Source organism: Polychytrium aggregatum, assembly GCF_025602895.1.
Source record: "Polychytrium aggregatum strain JEL109 chromosome Unknown BJ171scaffold_7, whole genome shotgun sequence".
Classification (NCBI taxonomy): Eukaryota; Fungi; Chytridiomycota; class Chytridiomycetes; order Polychytriales; genus Polychytrium; species Polychytrium aggregatum.
In genome coordinates, this window is record NW_026516209.1 from 675,587 (window position 1) to 696,051 (window position 20,465).

At 57.5% G+C, this 20,465-nt stretch overlaps 6 protein-coding genes across 6 annotated transcripts; 4 read left to right on the forward strand and 2 right to left on the reverse strand.

Annotated features, from left to right (window-relative positions):
• Positions 1-131: 131 nt before the first annotated feature.
• Positions 132-2,873, forward strand: BJ171DRAFT_493217 (quinon protein alcohol dehydrogenase-like superfamily). The gene is made up of 8 exons (XM_053109891.1): positions 132-372; positions 652-765; positions 943-1,076; positions 1,241-1,385; positions 1,526-1,758; positions 1,906-2,033; positions 2,201-2,376; positions 2,480-2,873. The coding sequence occupies exons 1-8, from the start codon at positions 157-159 to the stop codon at positions 2,678-2,680; spliced, it is 1,347 nt and encodes a 448-aa protein (XP_052969687.1). The 5' UTR covers positions 132-156; the 3' UTR covers positions 2,681-2,873.
• A 139-nt stretch (positions 2,874-3,012) lies between these two features.
• Positions 3,013-5,237, forward strand: BJ171DRAFT_493219 (uncharacterized protein). Its single transcript, XM_053109892.1, has 4 exons — positions 3,013-3,222; positions 3,358-4,647; positions 4,825-4,907; positions 4,997-5,237. The coding sequence occupies exons 1-4, from the start codon at positions 3,174-3,176 to the stop codon at positions 5,030-5,032; spliced, it is 1,458 nt and encodes a 485-aa protein (XP_052969688.1). The 5' UTR covers positions 3,013-3,173; the 3' UTR covers positions 5,033-5,237.
• A 508-nt stretch (positions 5,238-5,745) lies between these two features.
• BJ171DRAFT_565902 (uncharacterized protein) lies at positions 5,746-7,692 on the forward strand (the record flags this gene model as incomplete). The annotated part of the gene is made up of 7 exons (XM_053113376.1): positions 5,746-6,069; positions 6,202-6,336; positions 6,483-6,658; positions 6,789-6,840; positions 6,938-7,078; positions 7,205-7,333; positions 7,508-7,692. Coding segments are annotated over exons 1-7 (1,110 nt in total), but the record flags the coding sequence as incomplete, so codon positions are not given.
• A 1,802-nt stretch (positions 7,693-9,494) lies between these two features.
• Positions 9,495-12,906, reverse strand: BJ171DRAFT_596620 (uncharacterized protein). Its single transcript, XM_053114691.1, has 5 exons — positions 12,225-12,906; positions 11,844-12,093; positions 11,552-11,718; positions 11,213-11,397; positions 9,495-11,073 (listed from the first exon to the last, which is right to left on the reverse strand). Exons 1-5 carry the CDS (start codon positions 12,583-12,585, stop codon positions 9,985-9,987), a joined length of 2,052 nt encoding a protein of 683 aa, XP_052969690.1. The 5' UTR covers positions 12,586-12,906; the 3' UTR covers positions 9,495-9,984.
• Positions 12,907-13,777: 871 nt separating this feature from the next.
• Positions 13,778-16,589, reverse strand: BJ171DRAFT_596621 (kinase-like domain-containing protein; the record flags this gene model as incomplete). Its single annotated transcript, XM_053114692.1, has 11 exons — positions 13,778-14,010; positions 14,123-14,308; positions 14,524-14,685; positions 14,801-15,189; positions 15,340-15,411; positions 15,519-15,625; positions 15,801-15,875; positions 15,988-16,015; positions 16,122-16,219; positions 16,321-16,393; positions 16,549-16,589. The coding sequence occupies 11 exons, from the start codon at positions 16,587-16,589 to the stop codon at positions 13,778-13,780; spliced, it is 1,464 nt and encodes a 487-aa protein (XP_052969691.1).
• Positions 16,590-16,877: 288 nt separating this feature from the next.
• On the forward strand, positions 16,878-19,865 carry BJ171DRAFT_420755 (glycoside hydrolase; the record flags this gene model as incomplete). Its single annotated transcript, XM_053107446.1, has 9 exons — positions 16,878-17,144; positions 17,302-17,673; positions 17,930-17,998; positions 18,265-18,361; positions 18,488-18,675; positions 18,718-18,738; positions 19,063-19,256; positions 19,384-19,468; positions 19,599-19,865. Coding segments are annotated over 9 exons (1,560 nt in total), but the record flags the coding sequence as incomplete, so codon positions are not given.
• Positions 19,866-20,465: the final 600 nt, after the last annotated feature.

The following is a 20,465-nucleotide window of genomic DNA, read 5'->3' on the forward strand; positions in this document are numbered from 1 at the left end:
TTGTCGTGGGAATGCTGGCCACGGCAGGCTGGACTGTCTGTGGCGCAGGGCACTGTGGCACTCACATGACCCAGAAAATGTTCCTCTTCCGCTGCGAGCGCGGACCCAGATCGCCTTTCTCGTCCTGGCCCAGGGCGCATCCCACCGACCGAAACGATGCTGAGCGAAGTGGCTGTGACTGCGTCCTCGGCGGACACCGGTATATTCCTTTGGGACATCCGGTCCGGCACCGTGCTGGCATCACTCAAGGGCAACAAATCCACGGGCCGCGTGCTTTCGGCTGTCGCCGGTGTCAACGGCTCGCTGACGACGTCGGGGTTGTTGGTAGCCCAGAGCGACAAGGCTGTTATCAACTACTGGTCATGGACAAAGGTTGGTTGCTGGAGACAGCTAGTTGTTGTTCCGAGCCGCGATCGCTTGGGGATGTGCTCGACGACAGCAGCGAGCAGCCGCGGGCCGCCTGATGCCTGTCGGATGCACGATCGAACGGCAAGAAACATGGCAGCGGCCAAGAGGCAGAACGGGATTGAGCTGCGTGACGCTGTGCGAAGCAATATGGAGCAGCCGAAGAGTCACGTCTGAGTCCCATCAGCATCCAACTGATCCAGTTGCTCTTCTCTCCCGCCCGCGGTGCTGTTCTCTGGCCAACAGGAGCAATTTCAGGCCAAGTTCGTGGTTCCCGAAAAGCTTGCTGCAATCGTCGCTTCACACAACGGGTCTATCTGTGTGGGAGGCAGCCAGTCGGGGCGAGTTTATGTATGGGAGGTAAGCAGACAATCTCTCCGATGCTGCTGTTCGAGAACGGGCTATCATGCCATGATCATTGGAGTGCACACGAGCATCGATGTGCAGGGCCATGACCACGGCATGCAGAGCAGAGCCATTGATGCCAGACGATCCGATTGCTGTTAGCCAGACACTAACACCCATCCGCTGCCTCAGCTTGCGACAGGCAGTCTCCTGAAGATGTTTGATGCCCACTACAAGGCCATCAAGGCAGTATGCTTTACTTCCGATGACGCCTTCTTCGTGACCGGCAGTGAAGACTCGATTGCAAACGTCTGGCTGATGGGCAGGTAATGGTCGCTTAAGATTCGCACTCTCCGTTGCGGATATCACTTGATCTGAAGGGACGCCTTGGTCGCCTGTTATCGCCGATTCCCGGAGAGATGCTGTTCCGATGCATCGGGTCGCCAAAACCACTGAGCCTCGCACTCTGTCGCAATCTGGTGTCTTCTAGCGTCCTCGACCCAAGCGGGCCCGAGTCTCCGGCCCCGTTCCACACGCTCTCTGGACATACCCTTCCTGTCACCGATGTTGCCTGCAGCGTCGGCATGGCCGGGCATGCCAGGGTGTTCACGTCCTCTTTCGACCGAACATGCAGAGTATGTTGGACTTGTGTTCGACCGGCATGACCTCCAGTCCGTCGATCGGGGCGACTTTACCAGCACGCCAACACCACTTCTATGGCAATCTTTTTTGCGAGGGACGTGGATGCTGACAAAGCTTTGTGCTGTTGCTTTAGATATGGGAGCTAGCGACAGGAACTCCTTTGGTCACCGTCAACTACCCAAAGCCAGTGACGTCCGTGGCCGTCAACGCCCTCGAGACGTGCCTGTATGCAGGCGGATCCGATGGCCTCATCTACGGCACCCGTCTCTACAAAAACGAGCAAGAGACAGGATACAGCGTGACAGCGCCAAAGCAAGGCTCTGTCGAGGATGGCTCGCATGAGAATCTCGTCTATCAGGGACACAGGTAGGCATGTGCACTGAAACGGCATCTATCCTAAAAATCGACAGCGGAATCAACCCGAGCTATACGCGCTTGATGCACCACGGCCCTGATAACACCCATTCCCGCTGTGATGGATGACAATTGCGCTGCGTGGTTGCATCCAACCAGCCAGACGATCACAGATCTGTGTCTTTCGTTTGACGGCTCGCTGATGCTCTCGAGCTCGGAAGACGGCACAGCGATTGTGTGGGATACATCAAGTCGACAGGCGATCCGCAACTTTGCCCAGCACAAAGGTGTGTGCTCTTGTGTGCATTGGCACATCCCTGTCCAGCCCATTTACCGTGCGCGTCCATGGGTCTGCCAGTCGATCCACCATGTCATATCGGCATCCCACCTAACGCCCGGTGAATACCTGCCTCGTCGTGCGAATGCCGGTCATATCTGCATTGCCCTCATTCAGCGGCCGTTACGAGCGCCACGATCATTTTCCGACCCCCCGAATTACTGGATGCAAATGCCAAGCCCATCCGGCCCGCGCCTCGCGCTCTCAAGCGCTACCAAAAGTCGGCCGAGACAGACGGGTTGTCAACCGGAGACGACGACAAGATCATCCTGCCAGAGCCTGGGTTCAACCTGGTGAGTGGTTCCCACAACATCGTAGTGCTACCCTTGTTCGCGGCTGGCTCGAACTCCCCTGTTGGTTGGATGACTTCTCTGACACTCTCTACAACGTCGACAGCAGCAGCCACCCGGCCCATCGGACGAGAGATCGGCGGCATCGGTCCAACAGACCCTGTCGCTGATTACGCAACAGGGCAGTGACGAGCATCTCAACGAGATCGAGCGACTCAAGCTGGAGATCTCCAAGCTGAAGCATAACAACTCGCTCCTGAAGAAAGCCAACGACGAGCTGTATCAGGCCATGGCAAAGAAAGCATAGACGCAATCCCGCATCGCGCCGCTGTTTGCTTCCTGCGGCCGAGTCTCCCGAGCGAGACACAAATACAGTGCGGTCAATAGTGCCCATCATTCCTATCGGCACGCGGAGCACACCCCGTCTTGACGAATGTGTAGGGATTCTGGAAGCTGCTGTCGCCATGGCTTCAGAATACACACCTACAGTGGCGCCCGCCAGCAGCATGGCCCAGAAGTGCGCCAGACGGGTCGATAGCACCGTGACTGCAGCATTGGGTCGGTGCCGTGAATGAGATGCTTTTGGCATATATACCAGCCGAACCTTTCACCGTCTTGTGCTTGAGCCACCTGTCTGTGTCACGCTCTCGTCAAATCCAGCCAATCGTTTCTCCAAAAAAGCGACCTCCCAAGTTGCGGCCGACCCCTCCCAGCCGGACAGCTTTTCTTCAGCCCACCATCGGCCAGACGCCCGGCGCTTGCTCTCGATCCAGCACCGCAGCCGCTGCTCCACAAGCTCCATGTCGCAGATCAAGGATAAGCCTGCTGCCACAGCGGGAAAGAAGCGAGGTAGGTCTGCGATCCCATCGCAACTCAACGCTGTTGGTTCCTGGCACCCCATTCTGCACCCATTCTGCATCCCTCCATGCCGCTGACATTGCTCCTTCGCTGACCGCATTCGTTCTCGAAACTCGATGGCGACAGGGCGTCCGAGAACCTGCGATCGGGCTGTGTTCTGCACCCACAAGCTGCCCGTGATTGCCAGCACCGGCAGGAACCGAAAGGTGCTGCTGCCTCGACCCACCCAGCCTGCTCCAGCCGCAGTTACGGCATCGACCTCGGCCTCCTCGTTGGCCACTGCCTCCAATGGAACTGCAAATGGGGCGTCGGTAGCCCCGCTGGACGTCGGACAGCTCGCCACATTGGGTCCTCGACTGGCTCCCAAGCCCCCAGAGACGAGCCAGCCGCCAGAGCAGCAGCCCGTCCACCAGCACGGCTCGCACGACTTTTATTTCTTCTACCCCAACTATGTTGATCCGTCTCTGTCCGTCTATCCGTACTATCCAGCGCTTGCAGCTCCATTACAGCCGGTAGCGGCCTCTCACTCTCCGGACACTCTCCAACAGGCGATCGTAAGCGTCCCACAACACCACCACCACCATCATCATCATCACGACCATGGCTATCAGCATCCACCTCTCCACAATCAGCTCGACCACAACCTTGTCTGCCTTGATCATCTCGACAGCTGCGCCTTGACCCAGACACCGGCAGCCATGGCTGCCACCCATGCGTACGAAGGCCAATCCAGCCTCGACTCGCTCTTTGCCCCAATAGCCCAGAGCATGGAGGGCTCGGTGGGCTCGTTATCGCCGGTGAACTGTGATGGCGATGCCCTCCACATAGACTTTCAGGACTTTTGTCTCCTGCAAGGCAACGGAGCCTGTCCCGACGGCAGCAGTCCGCTCCCAGAGCATCCACACATTCGGCGCATGCATGTCGACTGCTGCCACGACCAGTTCTCCAACCCGGACGACCCTGGACACTTGAGAGATGTGTTGGCCGAGATTTTCTACAGCGACATTTGGCCGTGCGAGCTTGAGGCCGACTCGTTTGCAGCCGTCGCTGCTGACCAGACTCATCCATCAGCCCCAGACTGCTCCGTATCGGTTTGTTCCTCTCCCGCGGCCCAACAACACCCCGGGCTCATTTTCGATCACCAGCAACCCAGGAGCTCACCCGACTGCTCAGACGCTATGGGCGGCGATGGACAGCCAGTCGGCTCCCTACTAGCCCATGTGGAACCGGCCGTGGATGCAGAGTGCTCACAGAGCAACCCGATGGCGCCGATGACCAAGCAGGAGCGCCGCCGCATGCAAAACTGCATCTCCTCGAGAAAGTTTCGGGTCAAGCAGCGAAATATTGAGGAGCAACGACAATGCGAGATTCATCAACACTCGGGTATAATCCAGGACCTGGAAAGGCGAATCACAGGTAAACCTGGCGAGCAGAGCCCGACTATCCGCGCATGTGCTGGTGGAGATGCCGTGAGATGCGCTAATGCCGCGGCCTTCTCTGGATGTATGCTGACACACCGCCTGTTGCCCTTTCCTGCCATGACTGCTCTTCGATGTGGAAACGCTGGCCTCTGGGGTGCTGGCGGTAATCTAGAATACAAGATGGAGGTGGAGTGGCTGAGGCGGCTGATCAGCGACGGAGTCACTTCGGCCAAGCTTCAGGACATCTATCGCGAGGTCAGTGCCGGCGTGCAAGCCCCGAATGCATGGTGTTGGCATTGAAACGGACATCGTACGTACTTACCGACCTTCCTTCGATATGCCAGAACGGCATTGAATTCTCCGGAACCGACACTGATTGAATCGGTTCCAGACACCCTCTGTCCTGGCGTCGTTTCTGCAGATCGTCGGCCACATCGTCTCCACATCTCCACCGCGGCTTCATGTTCCTATCTCTGGCACACTCGTCGACGACATATACGCCCTGTTCAATACGCCCTGTTCAATACATCCTGTTCAATACATCCTGCTCGATACACAAGCGCATGTCGTCTTTGATCACAACACGGCCTTTCTTAAACGATGCGCAGTGATAGCACAATGGTGGTGCGGTCGAGCCCAATGCAGGGGCATATCGCATGGCTGGGAGGGTGCAGGACAAGCAACTTGGCTGAGTATCCCAGGAGCCAGTGCACGGAGCAGACATGCATCGTCGTCGGCACGAGAGGCAGCAGCGCCGACCAGGACACTCGCCGCTCCTGTCGACCAGCGTGGAACCCACTTGCGCTGTGGTGGCCGCAGATGCACCCATGTCTTGCTCCTGCATGTCAGCGGCTTTGGCTGTGTGGCCGCTGCCTGGGCTGCCTCCCACGGGCCGCAAGTTGCTCTTCCTGGACTCGACTTGCGTCTTGCTCCTCGGCGGCTGGGCTGTCTCGTCCAGATCCTTGCTCCTTCCGCTTGCGTCTTTGCGTCGGCGACATGTCGGGGGCTCTTGGAGGACCCACGCCGCCGGCCAAGGTCCGCCTGGATAAAACGGCAGCAGAGCTCAAGCCGGCTTGGCCGAACGAGCCCACGTCTGCCTCGACCTCCTTCGCTTCTCCTGGTCATGACAAACCCGCCTGGGCGACTCGCTCCTAGTTCTCACACCCCCCTGGCCACTACCATCCCGCGTGTCGAACACTATCGTCCCTTCCCGTGTCCTCCGACATCGATGTCCGCCTCCGCGCAGGTTCTGCCGTGCCCCAGCACCCCCATGAAGCCACGACCCGGATGGCTCCTGCTGCTTCTGGCGCTTCTGGTGCTGTGCACACCGACATCGGGTGCCTATCTCGACATGCGACTACCACGGCGTGACCCTTGCACCAACGCTCTCCAGACCGCCGATCCGCAACTGCTTTCGGTAACTTCGCTGTCCCATCACCTAGTTCTCCAAATTCGATCTGTGGCCATCGATTGAATCAACGCTCATCCTCAAGCACCCTCGACACGGCCGAGCACCCGCCCGCTGACACCTCTGTTTGCATGTCTACAGAATTGCGGGTTTCGATCTCTGCTCCTACTCAATCTGAGCGACTCCCAGACACTCGGCCAAGTTATATCGAGCTCGTGCTCCAGCAACTCTTGTCCCCCGGTTTTGTTGGGGTCACTCCAGAGCATATCGTCAGCGGTATGTATGTCTCGGCGGCACACGGGCATTTCCTGCGATATATGCCCATCCCCCCATCCCGGCGAATCCACGAAAGGCATTTCGTCACTCACGACGAATATGGATGCATCGCGTGCGCTTGCTAATCTCAATTCTCTTCGTCGCAGTGCACCCTTCAAAACTCTTTTGACGTCGCATCTCTGCTTTCGATCCTGCCGACGTCGACCAACTCTAGCGTGTGTGCCCTCAACAACTCCACTGGTGCTCCATGCATCCAGGAGATCCTGAGTGATCTCCAGGGAATTCCAGGGTCGCCGCTAGCATTCTCGCAAGTCTGCACTCCGTAAGATCTAACGCCGATTCCGCGCCGCTCGGGGAGACTTATACTCAACCGGACAATGAGCCAGCCACACCCATGTCTCACTTCCAGAACTGCCCATCTGATCCTCTTTGTTTGTGAACCGCACTTGCAGATGCATCGCTGCCAATCAAGCATTCATTTCCTCACCGTTCTTTGGCTCAAACGTAATGCTGGATAGTCCTATTGCACGCACGATTTGTGGGCCGTCGCCAGCACGCCCCCCCCCGAGTTGATACTGACGACTGTTTGTCCGAACACCAGGGCACACGGCTCTCATCCGCATACGAAGTAAACTGTGTCGGGCAGACATCTATTGGCGGACCCAACTTTGGGGGGCAGATCGCCAACCTCAGTGCCGGCTGCCAATCGGCCTTTGAAACCGGTCTTCGGAGCTTGAGCCAGGTGAGTCGGATGGCGTGCTTCAGGACGTCATCAGAACGAATCAGTCCAGGCCACGCCCACGGACGATGCATGCGTTGATCTGCAGATCTGCTGGCTCAGCATCTTACTATCCATCTGGTGCATCAGAGCTGTTCGTTTTCAGGTGGCGCGCAGCCGTTCTTCGGATCGAACTTTACCTACTTTCTTGATGCCGTGTGCTCAAATCCGGCCTGCTCGGTATCCTATGCCAGCCTGATCGCGAATACTTCACAGTTTGTAAGTTGCTTTGCTCGCTGTTTTGCCCATTGCTTCGACGACCTCTCTCCCTCCAGCTTGGAGTCATCAAATCCGCCTCAGACAGCTTGCCCAATTCATTGGCTTTAAGTTCTCGCCAATGTCGCTGTCCGCCAGTCCCGGTCACTCACCAAGTTCGCATCGTCATTGTCCCAGTGCGAGGCCTCCTTCACCAATATTTTCACACTCGGGAGCATCGTCTATGCCCCGCTCTACTTATCACCAAGCACCAACCCGCTTTGTGCCCCATCACAACCATCCGAAAACGACTTTACCTACTGTGGCATCGAAGTCATCCAAGCCGAGCTTAACAGTCCGAATATTACAGTGTCATGTTCATCGTAGGTAGATCCGGGGCATATCTGAGCAGATGCTGGACGATGCCTCTCTGCTGACCATCGGCTATGCTTGTTCATACAGATGCATGGGCCAGATCTATCCCTATCTTTCCAACTCGTCCAATCCATCGGTAGGTACTTGCTGCTATCCAGGTGCCAGTGCATGGTAAAGCGAGACGGCGATATATTCTTTGATGGACAAGTAGCGTCGATGAAAACACTTTACTAAGCTCTGGATTGCTTGCGGGCAGGATGTCGATCTTTCGGCGGTATACTCGCGGTCTTGTCTTCCACAAGCCACCCCTCGGTCGTCGCCCACAAGCACGGGGATAGTAATCACAGGTCAGGCCTCTCAAGTCTCAGCCTCCTTATCAACGTCGCCATCATCGCTCTTCCCTCAGTCGACAGTGGCATCGACTGTTCCCACTACCTCTCTGTCATCTTCGGAGACAAGACCATCATCCTTCCTGTCAGCGGCCGTGACAACGGCGAGCCAGTCTTCATCGTCAGCGGCAGTGTCCAGCGCAACATCGACTGCTTCGGCGTCAACAATATCGGTCGGAGTGCTCGGACAGAATCAACAGTCGGCATCGGCATCGGCATCGGCATCGGCATCGGCATCGGCATCGGCATCGGCATCGGCATCGGCATCGGCATCACGATCTTCCTCGCTGCAGGCTGCTGCCTCGTCCATAACACCAAAGTCATCCTCGTCGAACTTGTCGTCTTCATCCAGCGCCGCTGCACCGCCAAAGCAAGGCACCAGCTCATATGCCCAGGTAACGGCAGCCGCCACCGAACCTCGCCGCTGCATCAAAAGGAACCCGCCCAAGTCGAGGACCCGGGGCCAAAGATTACTAAAGCGCCAATAAACACACCTCCTCCAGACGACGACTGTTAACCCGTCAACTCCTCGGTCCAAACCAACCCCGACGGTGACAAACACCTCTGGTCTTCCACGGAGTGCAGGAGCGACTTTGTCATCTGTTTCTACCACCAAGACATCGTCTTCATCATCGTCGTCGTCACCACCATCGGCAACGACACCGACACCCACTGCAGAGATTTCCAACACAAATGACTCGGGCCCAAGTCCAGAAACTCTGGCTCTGCAGCAACTTCAGACAGTTGCCCGAGCGTGCTTGTTCCTGTCCCTTCGACAGTGCCGTGCGTTGCTGCAGAGTGCCCTTTACGATTGATGAAGGCCCTGCGATATCACTTGCATTTCACTCACTCACTCACTCACTCACTCACTCACTCACTCACTCACTCACTCACTCACTCACTCACTCACTCACTCACTCGTTAGCCAAGATCATGGCGTTCAATTGCATACTTCATTTCCACATGCTCATATCGCATGGATGGCCTTGCCCTTTCATTCATCTCCGATTCGGACCCATACCCACCGAGCCGGATGAATACAAATCCCTTGCACGCCTACAGTCTATCCAGAAAGAAACGTGATAGTTCCTTCCTGGCTTCAGATGTCTGGAGCCCGCTGACTGACTGTAGGCCCAGCGGGCAGGCCGTGAGATTTTTTCCCGTCTTGGTTGGCAATCGAGTGGTTTTGGTTGGCGCCCGGGTTTAGTGAGTGGCCGTCAACAGCATGAGTCTCGTTGAATTGCAACATCTGGCGCAGCTGCGGCAATGTTGCGACCAAGTTTGTCTCACTTGTAGTAATGCTCATTAATCCTGCATATACATGGTTCCATGAACTAGGAAACACATCCCTTGCTCCGCTTCCATAAGTCGGATGGGTGTATACATTCCACGCAATGGCCAAAGCGACAAACACAGAGTGTCCCGGCTTCATCTTGCGAGCACTTCGATCAAGTGACTCGATGTATTTGTATGCATCCACAGCGAAACCACAAACCATCCAGGAGCAAAAGTGGATACGGACTCGTGGATCGATGAGCAAAAGAGAGGGGCCGGGAGACGATGGACAGCCAAGTATGATGGGCCTCAGCCAAAGCAAGGCAAAGCAAAGCAAAGCAAACCTAACCAAAAACAAAGGATAAAAAAGCAGCGCATATCGTCGCACCGCACCGATTGCCACGGTATCGATACATGACAGCAGCCAGCATTAAAAATCAAGAATCAAGATCGATCTGACGACCACAAACACCGACCCAGTCTATCGCAGAAACTCGTAAATCGATATCAATAAGATAGCCCGGTCGCCGGGTCGAGTGCTCCTTTGCGATTCGCGTCATCTGTGCGAATATCCGCAGCAGCCTGAGGGGGGGGGGCCGAGCTGCACTCACTCTACCACGATGAGCCTTGCGTGGGCTAATTGCCAAGATTCGGGGGCTTGACGCCATTCAGTAACGCTGTGGCGTAGTTCTTGTTTTCGGCGGCGCCAGGAGACTTGCTCAGTTTGGGGTGTGCCAGTCGCTCTTCCGAAGCCAAAACGGAGGCAGGGATCAGGACCTTTTGCTGCTGTTTCTTGACCTTTTTCTGCTTCGAGTTGACTGCCGATGTGCGCCCGCCGTCGGGGACATCGGCAAGAGTGGCGCTGCTTCCACTTTGCGTCGATGGCCCGCCTTGAGCGGCCTGCTCGTTTGCCTGGGCCAGCATCAGAACTTTTGCAGGAGAGAGGACGTTGTTGAGACCGGTATTGAGGGCCGATGGCGAGTGGACGATGCCCGGTGTGTTCGCCAGCGCTCCATAATGAGTCATTTTCGAAAGGATGCTACTGGTTTCCACAAAGATCGGATTTGTGCTTTCGACTTGGGCAGTGCCGCCAAGAAGCGGTGCCGACTCATCGACAGCAGGCGGAACGGGTTCCAAGGGTGGCTGTTCGAAGATCACGGAGCTGAGGCGTGTGGGCGATGGGCGGGTGCTGTTGATCGTCGAAACGGCGTGCGGCGTGTTCAGCTTCTTTTCCAGTTCGTGGAAGGCCCGCGCAACCTTGACCTTGGTGTGATTGTCAACGTAAACATCAGTCTCGTCAATGATCTCTTCACCAAGCAGCTCCTCAATGACATCCTCTAACGTGACGATGCCGATGGTTCGATAGTGGGCCTTGGGTGAAGGGGGCTGATGCGATGGGATCCAAAGCGGGGTCGAGCCCACATCTGATGAAATAGTGTCGTAGGTCTGATCAAACTCGTCGCGGTCCGATGCAGGTAGCTCCTTGGAGGCGCGCACTTCTTCAACGACGACGGCCATGTGTGATGCGCCCTCTTCAAAGACGTGGAGAATCTCAAACAGCGGCGTGCCCGCAACAACTCGAGGAAGGCGACGGATCTTGACTTGGGAGATGGGAGTAGAGTCATCAGGATCGTACATAACCAGCTGCTTGACGATGATGACGCCGATGATGCATTCGCGGGATTTATTGAAGATCGGGACTCTGGAGTGGCCGGCCTTGATGACCTGAGGAGAAGCAGCAGCAGCAGAGGTTGTATTAGTGACAACAACCCTCAGCCAGGGGGACGAAACAGAAAAAGTCGACGCGCACGGCGGGGCATTGCATTCAGGGCATCCGGCACCGCAGCCCTGTGCATAATCACACCTTTTCCAGCGTCGTGCGGTCCAGTTGGTCGCTCAGAGACAACATGAAAGTATCGGTGAGAGGTGTCATGATGTCTTGAACACCTTTGTCTCGGATCTCCAGGACAGCCCTCATGATCGAGACCTCATCCTTGGTAAGGGTTCCGGCGTGATCCTCGCCATGGAGGGCGACGAGCTCACGAAGTTCTGGAGAGAGAGTCAAGGATGAGTATCGGTAGCGATAGTCAATGGGTGTACTGAGAGAAAACCCGATCGGCTCACTTGGGTGGCGGGTGATGCACTGCAGCCAAGGTGGTCGGGGTATCACCCATCTCAGATCACAGCTAGAGCATGGACATACCCGCTCGTCTGTAGACAACACCGTGACTGTGACCGAGGATATAGTCCAGGAGCTTTGCGATCGGATAGGCAATGATCCACATCACAAAGATAAGGGCCCGCACAGCCGGAGCAAAGAATGCACCGATGCGAAGACCATGGCGGGCGCAGAGGGCTTGGGGAATGATTCTGGTGGGAGAGGGCCAAAGAACCCCGAAATGAGCGATACGATCCGAAATGAGCGCGGCTCTCCCGCTGGCTAACGGGTTGGATGTGCTGGGTTGGCCAAGAGGCTCATACGGTCCTTGACTTACTCGCCGAAAATGACCACCAGGGCTGTGGAAATGACGACGGCTTGGATGCCGTCGAGGTGGATCGAGTCGAGCAGAATGGGCAGGGTTTCGTTGACGATGGTGTTTGCCAGAAGCAGGGTAACCAGGAGCAGATGGCCGTTCTTGCGAATCGGCTCGATCTTGGCGGCCCAGATCCGCTGGGTGTCGCTGCCGGAGCTCTTGAGAATTGAAAGGTTGGTTTCGTCCAAGGACATCAGCCCGATCGTCAGTCCTGTGTGTGGTGCAGGGACGCAATTTCAGCTATGCGGATCAACAGCCGGGACTGTGAAGCGGCTGCACTGCAAGAAGCAAGGACGGCTCGAGACGTGGAGTCAGATCGTATTAATCACCCGGACTACTCACCTGCCACGACACCGCCGCCCAGGACCAGCAGGATAATGGCGGCCAGGGTGGACCAGAAAACCACAGGATCCGGAGGGTCGTGTTCAGGCTTCCCTTTCTTGGTCTTTACCAAGCCAGAGATGCGAGAAAGGTGATACCGGCTCTTGGAGTCGTCGGCATGATCGGGTGAGGAGCCGCAAGGACAGGAGCAGACGCAGGAGGTATCGGGAGCGAGCGAGTCGCCAGTGCTGGAGCGGAAGGAGCTAGAGCCGTCGTTGGCGGAAACGGCCTGCTTGGAGGTATCAAGCGGGAAGGCAGCCGCGAACGGAAGCACAAAGAGCAAGCAGAGCCAGAGCCATTGTCGAGCGAAGCGCTGGCGCATTCCAAGAGAATCGAGATAGGCGCGAGGGAGCGATCGGCGGGATCAGGGACGAGCGTGAGCGAAGGGGGGCGGCAAGAAAGGGGCCGACAGACTCAAAGGCAGATCGAAGGGACGAAGAAAGCCGAGAAGGCCGGGGTCGGATGGACGGACGGCGAGGAGGGCAGGGCCTGAATCAGGGAACGGGCCGATGCCGGATTTATGGAGAGGAGCGAGGAAGAAAAAAAAACGCAGGCACCACGACAACGACAGCGACCACTCCAACGACGGCAGCGATGCCAGGGCCCTCGGAAGAGGCGTGCAGGACCAAGAGCGGGCGATATGGGTGGGCGGCCGGAGCTGGTCGTGCAGCATGGGCTTCCATTTGTGCTGGAGGACGCGCACGGGCAACCAACAAGGAGTGGATGAAGTGGGTGGGATGAAGGAGCGGATGAGACGAAGGAGTGGACGGCGACGATACAACCACGGCACTGTTGGCCGACAGCAGAGCAGAAGGACACGCATGTCTCGCTGCGCTGTATCGATGCAAGACATTGCATCGATGCACAAGACATTGCATCGATGCATAGGACTTTCTCCCTCAACGCATAGGACAATCTCGCTCAACGCATAGGACATTCTCACTCAATGCAAACAGCGCTCCCAATAGAGTTTTGTGCTTGTGCAAGCCACAAGGCGCGGCCACCCAAACCACTCTCAAAGTACTGAACCACCGCCCTCCACCACAGAACAGCAAGGGCGCGCACGGAACACTCGTCACCCCCACAGAACGGCCACAGACACGCGGCTGGCCAAAGCACGTGCACACCTTCTCGCCCGCCGTCTCGCTGCCCGTCTCGGCCTGCTCTCGCAGCAGCGAGGGCCGTCTCGCGACATGTGGCCTGTGTCGCCGTGCTGAAAGAAAGGTCCTGGGAACGGCTGCCGCTGCCATGTCCTGCTGCAACCCATTGACTGACTGTCGGATGCTGCTGCAACCAGACATGTGGCCGAGGGCGTATCTCTCTGCGAGCACCGATTGTCCCCCGGCCACGAAAGGCGCACGCAAAACGAAACGAGCGAGCACCCGTCCGGGCGACCCGCTCGATCCGACAATCGTGCTGTCGACAAATCAACTCTGTTTGATGCAGTCCAGGGATCGAGTGCATATCGTATCTCGACACTGCGCTCCCCCCAACATGCAGTTCCTTCGTCAGTATCAGCGTCGGCTGTTGCTCTCCACGCCGGGCTGGATGGCCTGGACTGGCTTTTCCTTGCCCAGATTCGCCGATCCAGCTCCGCCTGGCCCTGGCTTTGCGCTTCCCTTGATGACGGCTCCGATTGACCCGCTTGCGCTTGAGTTGAGCTGCATGAACTGGTCGCGTGCCTGGGCCGGCAGCCCGCAGTTTGGAGCAACAGCACCGCAGCTCTTGTGGAAGTGCTGGTGGCAGTCTGGGACGGGCGGCATCCATTCGTCCATTCACACGGGAATGTGGGTGTTGGTCAGAATCAGAGCACAGCAGCACTGCCAGGGTTGCTGCAGATGGATTTGACTCCAACTCACCGTCGCAGCACAGGTGCCGGCTCATCAGCCCGATCCGCTTGCGACATCCTTCGCATCGAGCCAGCGTCGGGATCGTTTCGATCGAAAAGCGGTGTGGGATGCAGTGGCCAACACGCACCAGCGAGATTCCCTCCACCACGAATGGGTGGGTCTCGTCCACCGTCACGGCCAGATCCTGCATTGACCCTGCGTGCGGCAAGGAGCGGATTTGTTAGAGGTGTATCTGGCCATGTTGGCACAGCTGTGCATCGACTGGGGAATACTTGGCAGCACAGTGTACTTGGACGAATCGATATGGCGCATGTGCACGGAAGGAGAGCCTCTCAGGCGAGATTCACTTCCAGCATACTGCACGTCGACTCCACTCCTTTCCAGCGACAGAGTGACCCACACTATCGTACCCGGCAGTGAGTCAGCGCCCAGCGGTATCGCTGTCGGACCGGCATCGGCTTGCTTCCGGGTCGTCACCGAGCCCGTTCGCTGCGGGTCGTTAAGCCTGTCGTCGCTCGCATTCAGCCGATCAACGCTCTGGGCAGCACTTCCAGTGTCTTCTCCGCCGACATCTGGGTCGTGCAATATTGTAAATTGCAGACGCAAGTGCGAGAACAGGCCTGTAGTCAGACCCAAGGTCGATGCCCAAGCGATCCACTGATGCTGACTGCGACGCTGCCTGCTTACCCGGCATCACGCCCATGTTGACGGCATCGACCTGGACCAGCTCGACCTCCAGCGCCCTCAGCTGTTTGAGGACCTGCTTGAGGGACGGCCGATTCTTGCCCTCGTCGCTGGCGCACTCGATCGCCAGATTAAATAGCTCCGGTGGGCAGCTGCTTTCCATCTTGCTACGGATTTCCTCGGCATCGATCCCAAAGCCCGGCATAACCCTCTTGATGTGGACGTCGACCTCGGCCGGGCGCCGGGTGATCATTTCGCACAGGATGATTCCAAACGAGAACACATCGACCGACGCGTCAAATTCCATGCAGAACTGAATCTCTGGAGCCATGTACTGATCCGTTCCGCAGTAGCTGAGTCGTCGGCTCTCCTCCTTGGTCTTGGCTGCGAACCTGAGAGTTGAATCGGTGTTTGTGGTATCAGACCTGACCAAGCTACGGTGCTGGTGCCGCGCTTGGATGAGCACCACCATGTTTGATGCCCATCAAACACCCTCGCTTTGAAGGATATCCATCGCTTTGGCATTGCGAATCATAACCAACCTCGATAGCCCAAAGTCGCACAGCTTGACTCGGCGATTTTCGGTGATCAGCAGATTCTCGCACTTGAGATCTCTAGCATTCGCCGATCCATTTGTCCATCCAGTCAAGAATCGCCATCGCAGAATCAGTGATCAGTCGCCGTCCTTTCGGCCTGCCTTGCTGGCCAAAGCGACCCTCACCGATGAATTATCCGGTTGGCATGCAGATACGCCAGTGCCCGTGCCGTGTCGATTGCAAAGCCAACACAAAGTCGCCAAGTCAGGCCCTTGCTTGGGTCCACGATCCACTGCACAATCGAAGGGGCCGGATCATTAGCGTCGCGGTCGCCCCGGCTCAATCGCCAAGCCTCAGCGAGCACACCAGCAGATGATCGTGAAAGAAGGGCGGATGGAAGGCCCCGGCTTGCGTGAGTCCAAGCAGCGCGGTTTGCAAAAGCCACAGATTTGCCGACTGGTACTCACATCCTTCAGATTCCCGCCGTTGACAAACTCGGTGATCAAATAAATCTTGTTTTCATGTTTGCTGCAGCCCATGAACTGCGCGTGGCACCCGGATGAGTTCGCTCGTTCAAGCCAGGCTGCTTCGTTGTGCGGGATCGATGCCAGAGGGAGGAGGAGGACACGAGAGGCACCCCCCCCCAGTATATACCTGGACGACGTTGGGATGCCGGCTCTCTCTGTTTCACGACGAAGCGACGCGAACGAGTTGAGCCGAGCGGCGTGTAAAATCGGTGCTGCAATGGTGCTGTTGCTCAGATTGGCTCTCTGCCGCAGACAACATACTTGAGTATCCCGATCTCTCGCTCGACGTATTTGCCAAAATCAAAGCCGGGCTGCTCCGCACTGATGTCCAGGAGCTCCTTCACGGCAACCTCGGTGCCCTGTCGGGATCGTCTTGGGTCAGTCTCATGGGAGGAGAGAGATTCGCGATGCCATTCGTTTGCATCGCCCTCGCTCTCGTGTGCCCAAACAAACCACGGACGAGATAGTCGGCCTTTCGAACGATGCCAAAGTTGCCTCGGCCAACGTTCTGAAACTCTGTCAGCTCGCTCCATCTGCTCGCAAAATAGAGATTCCCGGGATTCGGGTGGACAGGAGATTATGATGGAGAGTCTGCCCGAGGATCCGCTGCTGTGCCAGCGAGCGGCGCGGCCCGCGACATGCATCTGTGCTACTGTGACAGAGTCGGAAGGCCAGCAGGGACTCTCACGGTATGAAGGTGAACGAGCCGGACTCGGGCTCCTCCTGCATGGTCGAAAGTACTTGTCGAGGCGACGTGCGTGGGAAGCGGCGGCAGGAATCGGGCGTGCGGGGGCACCAAGCAGCCGAGCGGACAAGGCAGCGCTGGATGGGCCGCCCACGTGAAGCCCCTGGTGACCACCGCCTGTGCGACGGTGCATTCGATCCACTGGTGTACAGTGCATTCGATCCACGCATATACAGCATCGCCCGCGCCCTTTCCCTGCATCATCGCCCCTGTCACATCTGCCACCACCAGCACCAGCAGCACCACCATCGCCAGCATCGCCAGCATCAGCCATGCCCAAGGTCACGGTGACATCCGGACTGGTGTCGTCGGTTGTGCGCACCGCAGCGATCCTGATTGGCGTCGCCGTCCTGCTCTCTCTATTCCTGATTCCGACGTCAAACCACTCGCCCGCCAACCCATCGCATCTGCTCTTCCACTCCCACCGGCTCTTCGAGAACCCGGGCCGTGCCGCCTGCGGGGAGGCTCTCGTCCGAAATCCTATCATTCCCAATGACCGAGGCAGCAACGACTTTGAGAAGATGTGGTTTGTCCGAAACGTGAGTGCTGGAGGTTTGGGATGGTCGTTGCAGCAGAGATATGCATGGCACAGAGGCGACAGAAGGCCAGTTCGCCCGCACGGCGCTCGCGCATCGTCGAGCCCACAGCCAAGTTAGAAGACATGACAGCTAACGCTCACGCTCTGGCCCTGCGCAGATGACGAAGCATGCCTGGGCCGGGTACCACCGCCTTGCATCTGGGTCCGACGAGCTCAAGCCGCTCTCGGGCAAGGCCTATAACTGGTACGACCAGCACTCGCTGTTGTCGACGGCCATTGACTCTCTCGACACGCTCTTGATCATGGGCCTCACGGAGGAGTACGCCCAAGCCAAATCCGAGGTGCTGTCCAAGTTCAACCCGACCTTCAATGACGAGGTCAGCGTCTTTGAGTCGACGATCCGCGTTGTCGCCGGCCTCCTGAGCGCCTACGAGCTTGACGGGGATGTCAAGCTGCTGAATGCAGCCAAGTGGATGGCCGACCGTCTGCTGCCGGCCTTTGAGACCCCCACAGGCATACCCCTGAACCGAGTCAACCTGAAGACGTAAGTCTATGTGTTTCTGCAAGTCGTGTCGTTGTTGCTTCTGTGACGTTTGGTCGGATCGGATCGGATCGGATCGGATCGGATCGGGTCGGGCTGCTTTCGACTCCTTGGCTCGATGACAGCAGCGGCTGCTTCCTTTTGCTGATGACTCCCGATTATTGCGTCCGCACTCTCGGCTTCATAACCCATACATCCTCGCCACCGTTGCATTGGACTCTAGCGGCGTCGCGTGGGACAACGAGTTCTTTGACCGATCCGCTGGACTCGCTGAGGCCGGAACCCTCAGCCTGGAGCTGCAGTATCTCTCGGACGTGACCGGAGACCCAAAGTATGCCGACCGGGTAAAGTGTCGCCCCGCCCGCTTCGTCCATTCGGCAGGCACGCCGTGTTGCTTTCAACTTTGGGGGCAGTCATTTGCGGGTCGTTTGCGGGTCTATCGCACATTGGAAAAATCATCGTCCTGCCAGCAGGCTGCTGGCATATCCCGGCCTGCGTATGCGTCCTTCGATATCCCAGATCTCCGCTGCAACATCGATGGCGCTTCAGGCAGCTCACGCGCCGCTCTCGTCGATCACAGGCGCTCTTTGCCATGGAACAGATATTCGCTGCCAAGCGAAGGTTGCCGCACCTTTATCCCAGCGTTGTCAGCGCAAAGTTCCTGAGTTTCGAGAACGGTAGGCGACCCCTGTCTGTTCCGAGCCATTCAAGCATGGCTTGACAGTATCCTATGCGATTCGCCGTATTGCCGGCCTTCACGGTGCATATCTCCTTTGATAACACAATGCTGCGCGCTCAACTAGAGAACTACGGGATCGGTGCCGGCCTGGATTCGTTTTATGAGTATCTTCTCAAGATGTGGATTGCCACGGGCGACCCAGGATACTGGGCGCGATACGAAGGCGCCATCACGACGATCAAGAAGATGATTGTTGCCGTCTCGGACGATGGCCAGAATGTCTATATTCCAGATTTTTTCCGCAATATCGACGTCGAGTCGCTGAGCGACACGGACCCCAGCGCCTACATAAAGTCGTTGGGATTCCACCATCTGGTAGGCTGCTGCTGTTACTGCTGCTCTAATGGTATCGGAGGCTGTTGGACGAGAGTGTCGCTGCGTTCGAGGCCTTGGCTGTGTCATTTGCATACGCAGCTTGGGTCTTCCAGTACACCAGCTGCGGTCTCGGCGGCAGCAACAGTGACATATGCTTGTGGATGAGGCTGGCTGGTCTTTTTGCCGGGATCCCGTTCCTGTGGCCAGCACCCCGGTCTTCTTGGTCGATCGATTGGTTGCATAGCAGAAGGGGGCATTTCTTTGGCACGGGCGACACACGGATTGGCGGCGTATGTGCGGCTGACGCAACTTCCTGGCGATCAGACATGCTTCTCTGGCGGCATGCTTGGTTTGGGCTCGATCCTCAACCGTCGCGGTCGATGGCCCGAGAATCTGAACATGGGCAAGCGTATCACAGAGACTTGCTATCGCTCGTATCAAAAGGCGTCGTCGGGCCTCGGTCCCGAGGTTGTCGACGGCAACGATCTGAGTGCTGTCTCACCATCGTACCTCCAGAGGTAAGAGATGGTGGTGCCATTTGGTGTCGAGTTGAGCAGATGCTGGAAAGACCATGGGATGTCTTGTTGTTCGCCACCGACTCTGGTGCAGCGAGCCTCTCGCTGACCTTTCCTCTCTCGGTTGCAGACCCGAGACAGTCGAATCCATCTTCTACATGTGGAGACTGACGCATGATCCCGTATATCGCGAGTGGGGCTGGGATATTGCGCAGGTACGTTCCTAAAGTACCCCCCCCCGCATCGTCGACATGCAGCCGATCCAGATCCCTGTTTGCGTGGCCAGCTTGTCTCACCAGCTGCTTATGGTCGCCATAGAATATCGAGAAGTACCTCAAAACAGAGAACGGATACGCATCTCTGGGCAACGTCAACAGCGTCGTCATCGGCAGCAACGGCATCGTCCACCCACCCACCCTTATCGACCGCCAAGAGTCGTTCCTGATAGCCGAGACGCTCAAGTATCTCTATCTTCTCTTCACCGACGACGACGTCGTACCTCTCGAAAAGTATGTCTTCAATACCGAGGGCCATCCGCTCTCCATCCGTGGACATGGAAAGCGCAAGGACCCTACTCTCTTTGTGCCGCTGCACGGACATGCCCTGTTTCCGGGCTGGCAGCGCGGCCGAGTCCCTGGCACGATCGCCAACACCGACCTGGCCCTGGCCAAGAAGCGGGAGCAGCTCCGCAAGGAGATTATGGAGAAGCTGATCGATCGACGCATGCGACAGATGGAGGAGAATCGCAAGAACATTGACTACGCGCCGCTCTATGGCTCGCTGGGTCAGAAGCATTTAGCGGGCAAGCCCGAAGCCATGGACAGCAGCAACGGCGCACAGCTGCAGATCAGCAGACCGCCCGGAGACTCGGGCGAGGTGATCATGGAGCTCCGAAATGTGTCGGTGCGGATTCCGCGCAAGCGGCCGCAGGGCTGGATCGGCCCGTTTTTCCCATCGATATACGATCCCGTGGGCTGGAAGCTGGAAGAGCAGCTCGTTGATGTGACCAACGAGCGCCGCCGTCAGCGCGCAAAGCTGAATCAGTCCGACATCCTTCTCAAAGGCGGCCCGATCAATCTGGATGCTCGGCCCAGGGCCACCGCCACGCCAACAAGCACCCCGGCCCCGCTGATACAGCTGGAAGACGGCGAGAGTCGACCAGAAAACGCCTATATCCTGGACAGCAGCCAACCGAGCGACTCTGCCGCACAA

What these genes read in the sequence shown, in the direction of transcription:
- BJ171DRAFT_493217 (XM_053109891.1), top strand. Translation starts at nt 157, where the DNA reads ATGCTGAGCGAAGTGGCTGTGACTGCGTCCTCGGCGGACACCGGTATA. An exon ending in ACTACTGGTCATGGACAAAG is followed by an intron (nt 373 to 651) that starts GTTGGTTGCTGG and finishes TCTGGCCAACAG; the next exon opens with GAGCAATTTCAGGCCAAGTT. An exon ending in CAACTTTGCCCAGCACAAAG is followed by an intron (nt 2,034 to 2,200) that starts GTGTGTGCTCTT and finishes GCCCTCATTCAG; the next exon opens with CGGCCGTTACGAGCGCCACG.
- BJ171DRAFT_493219 (XM_053109892.1), top strand. Translation starts at nt 3,174, where the DNA reads ATGTCGCAGATCAAGGATAAGCCTGCTGCCACAGCGGGAAAGAAGCGA. An exon ending in CACAGCGGGAAAGAAGCGAG is followed by an intron (nt 3,223 to 3,357) that starts GTAGGTCTGCGA and finishes CGATGGCGACAG; the next exon opens with GGCGTCCGAGAACCTGCGAT. An exon ending in TTCAGGACATCTATCGCGAG is followed by an intron (nt 4,908 to 4,996) that starts GTCAGTGCCGGC and finishes TCGATATGCCAG; the next exon opens with AACGGCATTGAATTCTCCGG.
- BJ171DRAFT_596620 (XM_053114691.1), bottom strand. Translation starts at nt 12,585, where the DNA reads ATGCGCCAGCGCTTCGCTCGACAATGGCTCTGGCTCTGCTTGCTCTTT. An exon ending in GGGCGGCGGTGTCGTGGCAG is followed by an intron (nt 12,094 to 12,224) that starts GTGAGTAGTCCG and finishes CACCACACACAG; the next exon opens with GACTGACGATCGGGCTGATG. An exon ending in CTGGTGGTCATTTTCGGCGA is followed by an intron (nt 11,719 to 11,843) that starts GTAAGTCAAGGA and finishes CTCTCCCACCAG; the next exon opens with AATCATTCCCCAAGCCCTCT.